The sequence below is a fragment of the Rhinopithecus roxellana genome, unplaced genomic scaffold (assembly GCF_007565055.1).
Source record: "Rhinopithecus roxellana isolate Shanxi Qingling unplaced genomic scaffold, ASM756505v1 contig2187, whole genome shotgun sequence".
Lineage (NCBI taxonomy): Eukaryota > Metazoa > Chordata > Mammalia > Primates > Cercopithecidae > Rhinopithecus > Rhinopithecus roxellana.
The window spans coordinates 1-5,990 of NW_022141982.1; the positions used below are offsets into that span (position 1 = coordinate 1).

At 59.3% G+C, this 5,990-nt stretch overlaps 1 protein-coding gene across 1 annotated transcript; it reads left to right on the forward strand.

Annotated features, from left to right (window-relative positions):
* Positions 1–260: 260 nt before the first annotated feature.
* On the forward strand, positions 261–2,555 carry LOC115895753 (SH3 domain and tetratricopeptide repeat-containing protein 1-like). Its single transcript, XM_030926370.1, has 3 exons — positions 261–417; positions 1,147–1,303; positions 2,364–2,555. The coding sequence occupies exons 2-3, from the start codon at positions 1,174–1,176 to the stop codon at positions 2,465–2,467; spliced, it is 234 nt and encodes a 77-aa protein (XP_030782230.1). The 5' UTR covers positions 261–417; positions 1,147–1,173; the 3' UTR covers positions 2,468–2,555.
* The last annotated feature ends 3,435 nt before the right edge of the window (positions 2,556–5,990 follow it).

Consider the following 5,990-nt stretch of genomic DNA (forward strand, 5'->3'; position numbering starts at 1 on the left):
TTAATGAACTCTAGTAGGCGCCAAAAAGGCAGACAAAATAAGAAAGAGCTTAGAGACAAAGAACTAAGCAGTAGGTTATATCTGGGTGCAGAAAGTTTGTTTTGTATTATGTCATTTTTGCTGACGTGGGATTTGTGGGGTATAAATAAAGTGAGGCGGAGGCCCTAGGGGCGGCCGCCATGTTCTCTGTTTGTCTTTGTCTTTGTCTGTGTCTGTTCATTCTCCACTACCCCCGGCACGGGCCCCAAGAGCCACCTCGCCAGGTGTGGGTCTTGAGGGAACTTCTGCTCCTTTCAGGTGGCACAGAATGTGGTCCTGTACACAGGCGACTCCAACCTGGGGCTGGAGCCATTTGAGGCAGCTGGAGACATCTTCAACGAGGCCTGGGAGCGAGAGAAAGTCGTGTCCTTCTACCGGGTGAGCTGGCCTGTGGGCTGATGTATGTGGGCCTCAGGGGGTCACCTGGAGGGCTGAGGCACAGGTGTGGCAGGGCAGAGGCCTCCCACCTGGAGGCAGGGCCACCCATGCACATGCTTAGTTTCCCAGTGGTCTCACCGGGAATGATATTGACTGTGCCCCTGCCCGGGACAAACGCTCGGGTCTGGACATGACAGTGGCTCTACCCTTTGCACCTGATGATCTCAAGCAACCATGAGTGGGAAGTCCTGTCCCCATCTTCCAGATGAGGAAGCTGAGGCTCAGAGAAGCACAGGGACATGTCAAAGGACACACAGCATGTCAGTGGGAGACCCAGGGCCAGGGGCCAAGTCTGCCCGCACCCCGAAGCGGGGACGACTTCTCCCTTCCTCTGAGCTCACGGTGTGGCTCAGCCCTGGGCACAGACAAATGTGGCGTTTTTAGAGCAGAGAGGAGTGCTGGCTCCCCCTAGTCAGACCCCCGGTGCCCAGGTGGGAGAGGCTGGTCTGAGGCTGCCGGGTGTAGCTAGATGGGCCTCAGGTGACTCTTCAACCCCCAACTTGGGTGTCTGAACCGTGTGTTATCCCAGAGCACAGAGCTCTGCGGACGTGCAGGAGGTGCAGGGGTAACTGGGGCATAGGATGCTCCAAGCACATGTTTGAGATCTGAGGAAGGCGCTGGGCAAGGTGGGTGCTGCGGGAAGCCTGACCCCACCTGCCTGTGTGGTAGGACCCGACCCTGCCCCTGGCAGTGACTATGGGCAACCGCAAGGCGGAGCCGCAGCTGCAGCTGTGCAACAAGCTGGTGGCACTGCTGGCCACGCTGGAGGAGCCCCAGGAGGGCTTGGAGGTTGCCCACATGGCCCTAGCACTCAGCATCACTCTGGGTAAGTCCCCTGAGCCCCCGTCCTGCCAGGATCCACACTTTGCCAGAGCCCAGCCTCCAGGTCTGTAGGGCAGGAGCTGAAACAGCTGCTGGATTTTCCTGGTCTCCTGTCCAGGCAGGCAGATCTGCCCAGCTGGCTTCCCCGTCCGGCCGTGCGGCACAGCCCGAGGTCTCTCACGCAGTGCTGAGCTCTGGTTCCTCTGTCTCTTCCCGCTACTGACCACAAGGGCCACCCAGTGTGCCCTCTGCCTTCCAGACATGCCAGGCATCTCGGTCCCTGTATGTGCCAGGCTGAGTGGCACATTCCCTTTGTCTTGTGCCCTTCCCACCCTCATCAACCACACAACTCACTGGCTGATGAAATCCCAGTTCCCCTTCCAGCAGCCTGCCCCTTAAGGCCGGGCATCCCCTGGTGCTGTGCCAGGATCGTCTGTCCTCCTCCAGAGACAGGGAACCCTGGGCGGGCCGCATGCCCCAACGCCTTGTGCCCTGGGGCGCAGTACACAGTAGGTGTGCAGCTGTGTGGGAATGCATTGAATGCAGGCTCCACAGCACTCGCCCTGAAAAGGGGAGGACATCAGAGACAGCCTAGGTGGGTTTGTGCATCTGTGGGGGGGACCTGGAGCTCAGGCATGCGGTGACTCCCCCAAGGTAAGGGGCTCTGATCGTGACACACCCAGGAGGAGTCGGATGTCACGTCTGTGGGCTGCATGGAGCCTGGGTTCCCGGGAGCACCTGGACTGCATGGGTTGTGGGCTCCCCTGGTTAAAACCAGTGAGCAAAGGCAGGTGGCTATGTGTAGGCACAGAGCTGGGCCGTCCAAGCCCGACTGTGCCAAAGCCTCACATTAGACAGGGGCAGGCCTTATTAGTTCTGCTTTATAGATGGGAAAGTGAGTCTGGGAACCCGGAAGGGACTGGCCAGAGCTGCCCAGGTGACCGCAGGTGCCTGGAGGCAAGCCAGGTGCTGCCCGGGCTCTGCATACCTGCTCCTGAGGGGCCTGTGCCTGACTGCCCCAGGGAGCCACGTCCTCACACCTGCCCCTTTGGCCTACACCCCAGGGGACCGGCTGAATGAGCACGTGGCCTACTACCGGCTGGCCACCCTGCACCACTTGCTGGGCCATGGCAAGCTGGCGGAGCACTTCTACCTCAAGGCCCTGTAGCTCTGCAACTCGCCGCTGGAGTTTGACAAGGAGACCCTCTACTCCGTGAAGGTGTACCTGGTGCTCGGTGACATCATCGTCTACGACCTGAAGGTTGGTGGGGAGGGGCAGGGCTCGGGGTGTTTCCAGCCCCCTTGGAGTGGGATCTGGGGTCTCCTGGGGTCTGGGTTCCAGCATTCCTTAGGAATGGCCCAGTGGTCTCCCTGGAGCTCTGCACGCGGCTGGAGAAACCAGCAAGGTTCACAGATACAACCCAGCTCCCAAGCTGGCCAGGCCCCACCCTCAAGAACTCAAGTCTCAGCCTGGGAGGCTGACACATGACCGGGCAATGGTGGCCTCTGGGTAAAGAAGGGGAATTGTAGTCAGGGGGGCCCTCCTGGAGGAGGTGACACCAAACTGAGTCTCGACAGTCAAGTGTCAAGTTGCATTTAAGAAAGAAAACAAGGTCGGGAGGAGGACATTTTGGAGGACGGCATCATCCTCACATTGAATCCACATTGCAAGATCCAACCCAAATCCCAGTGCCTCCTCTAGGAAGCCTGCCCAGGGTGCCAGCCTGCACTGAGCAACTCCTTCCTGGAGTCCCGAGACACCTTGAATCTTCACATCACCCAGGAGGGGTGGGGTGGGACCCGTGTCTTACCATCCACTTCACAGACAGGGGAACCCCAGCTCACGGCAGGTGCAGTGGGGCGGGGCCCCAGCCAACCAGGTTGAGACCTTGCTCGGTCGGGTCTGTCTCCAAGGGAGGTGCTGTGCTCTGCCCCCAGCCCTGCAGGGGTGGAGAGCTGGGACTGGCAGACTCAGACCTGGGGTGTCTCCACCCCTCTGCCCAGCAGACACCTGCCCCTCCTCAGCATCGCACTGGCACCGCATCAGTACTCCTTATGGGCTGAGGGGCCAGGGCGCTCCAGTCCAGGGACCGAGATCTTGGCCTTAGAACATGAGGAGCTGGAGCAGCCCTAAGACCCCACCCCGTATCCCTCCCACAGGCCTGGGGCTGTCCGGGAGGCCTCCGCCCAGTGCTGGCGACACCTGGTGGTCAGAAGCGGTCCCTGTGGCCTCCCAAGTCCCAGCCAGACAGGAAGGTGCCAGGTGTCAGGCCCAGAGGGACGCTGCCCACCACTCGGGGGCTCGCCTGGGACCCAGGGAATGGGCCTCCCAGAAGTGGCCCTTTATCTCTCTTGGTCAAGCCTGCCGCCCACTCCGCCTGCCCAGGAGGAAGGAAACGGCCAAGTAGTACCTGAGAGGCCAAAGTCCATGGTTGGGGTCGAGGGGCAGAGGCCTCCTTCACCTCCTTCTCGTGCACAGCCCTCTGGGCCTCATTGTGACTGTGCTGTCAGCCCAGGCCAGCTTCCCACAGGGAGGCCCCGCTCAGAATTCCCAAAGGGCTGCTGTCTTTCCAAGGCCACACCCTCCTCCTCGTATAGGAGGCTCTGGACCCGGGACCCAGAGGAGTGGGAGAGAAAGCTGGGCTGGATGGGGCCTGGAAGGCTGGCGGAGAGGCAGGGGTAAATGGGCATCCTAGCCGATTGCCTCTAAAATGAGGTCTTTAGTCTACACGTGACAGTGAGCCCTGGAATAGGGTGGAGTAGGTGTGTCCTGGCTCAGCCTGCCACTCACTAGCTGCTGCACACACTACAGGCACATGGAAATGCACACGCAAATGCACACAGGCACACATGCACACGCACACAAACACGCACATGCAGAGACATGCTTTGGCTGGCTCCTGCCTGTTTAGTTAGGATGCCCCCACCCCTTCAGGAAGCCCTTGCCTCCCACCCCCGGCTGAGTCAGGGGCGTCCTGGGCCCCCCACAGGCTCCTGGGCTTCCCTCTGCCACAGCCCGGGCCACCTTTGTGGTCAGTGTTCAGTCCCAAGTCCCTCAGACTGGGAGCAAGGATGTTAGGCTCAATCATGTACCCAGCACAGAGTCCAGTGTTTTGCTGGGCCGGAGGGCATTGGATGTGGAGCGGCGGTGACTCAGGGTCTTCTCACGCCCCTGCTCCATGTGTGGGGCGGGGCAGTGAGGGAATGGACTGCTGCATCTTGGACTTTGTCCTTGGCCCTGGGAGCCATCTTGAGATGGTAAAGAGGGACAGGCCAGGCCTGGGTCTTACAGCAACCAGTGGCCAGGATGGGAGGGTCTGGAGGTCCATGCTTCCCCACCCCTACCACAACAACCTAGAGGCCCCATGGGGTTGGCCATTGAACTGTGGTCCCTGTGGGATGCAGGCTCCCACGGATACTTCAGGGAGGATTGAGCATGGGTCCTCCTGGTGACAGGAGTCTGGTGGGCACTGGGTGTGTGGGGGCTCGGTGTCGGTTGAGTTGGCAGCAATGGGCCTAGCCAGGTGCGCCAGGGACTGGTTTTGGCCAACGTGGGCCAGCAAATGTTGCCAGAACCTAAAACTACAGTTGCAACCAGCCAGCTGGGTTAGGCGAGCAGGAGCTGCTACAGGACCTTCCACCCGTCCTGGCCCCCAAGCCCATACTGCCTGCCTGTACGGACATTGCCTGGTTCCATGAGGCTGGGGCATGAGGTCAGGTGGGGTCCCTGGGTTTCCAGGCTTGGAGGCCCCTTTGGAAGCTTAGCATCCTCTGAGGCAGGAGAGGAGGGCCCACAGTCCGTTGCATCTTCCCTGGGGGTGTGCCCCCCACCCAGCTTCTCAGCCCGGCACGGGGGAACATTGCCACAGGGGCTCATCACTGCTATGGGCTCCAGCTCTGATCACGCTCATGGCTCCGACGACTGAACCACCCTCTCCTTCCCCCCCAAAGCTTCGGTAATCATCCTGTCCCCCCCCCCTCCGACGAATGGGTGTCACCACACACACACCTGCAGGCAGGATAAACCCAGCAACAAGCTCCTCTGGTGGGCCCACTGGGCTTTCTTACCTACTGGCCTTGGAGAACCCCCAGTTGTGCAGACTGGTTGTTTCCCTATTTTATGTTGGCCTTTTTTTTAGGGTGTGTTTGTGTTTCTGTAACTACTGCTGGGTTTAGAACCTCTCTATGCGTTTATGTAGAGAATCTTGCCCACCAGAGGGCCCCCACCCCAGAGAGACTACCACTTCACCCCTCCCCCACGTCTGGTCCCCTGCCTATGCTCCCACCTTTGGAGTTTGTGACTTGTTTGAGGTGATTGATACAAACAGCTGCTTGGCCCTGCACCTCTCCTTCCTTCTTGTTGATGAGGCCGTTCTGTTCTCTCTTTCCCCGCCTGAATGCACTTGACGCCATGACAAAGGACTGAGAAGTGTTGCTAAGAAGTGACCCTCCTGCACAGCGAAATCTGCTCTGAGGAGCTTTGCACTTGCCACTGTCATTTCCTTATCTAAACTCATCAGAGAGGTCGGCAGAGGCCCCGTCCCTGACTTGCTTTGGCCCATGAAATCAAAGAACGTATTTACATTCCAACTGGTTGAACAATAAAAACAAAGAACACTTTATGACATGAGCAGTCTTCCAGTCCATAAGTAAAGATTATGCGGGGTTGCAGTATGCCAATTCTTCACAGG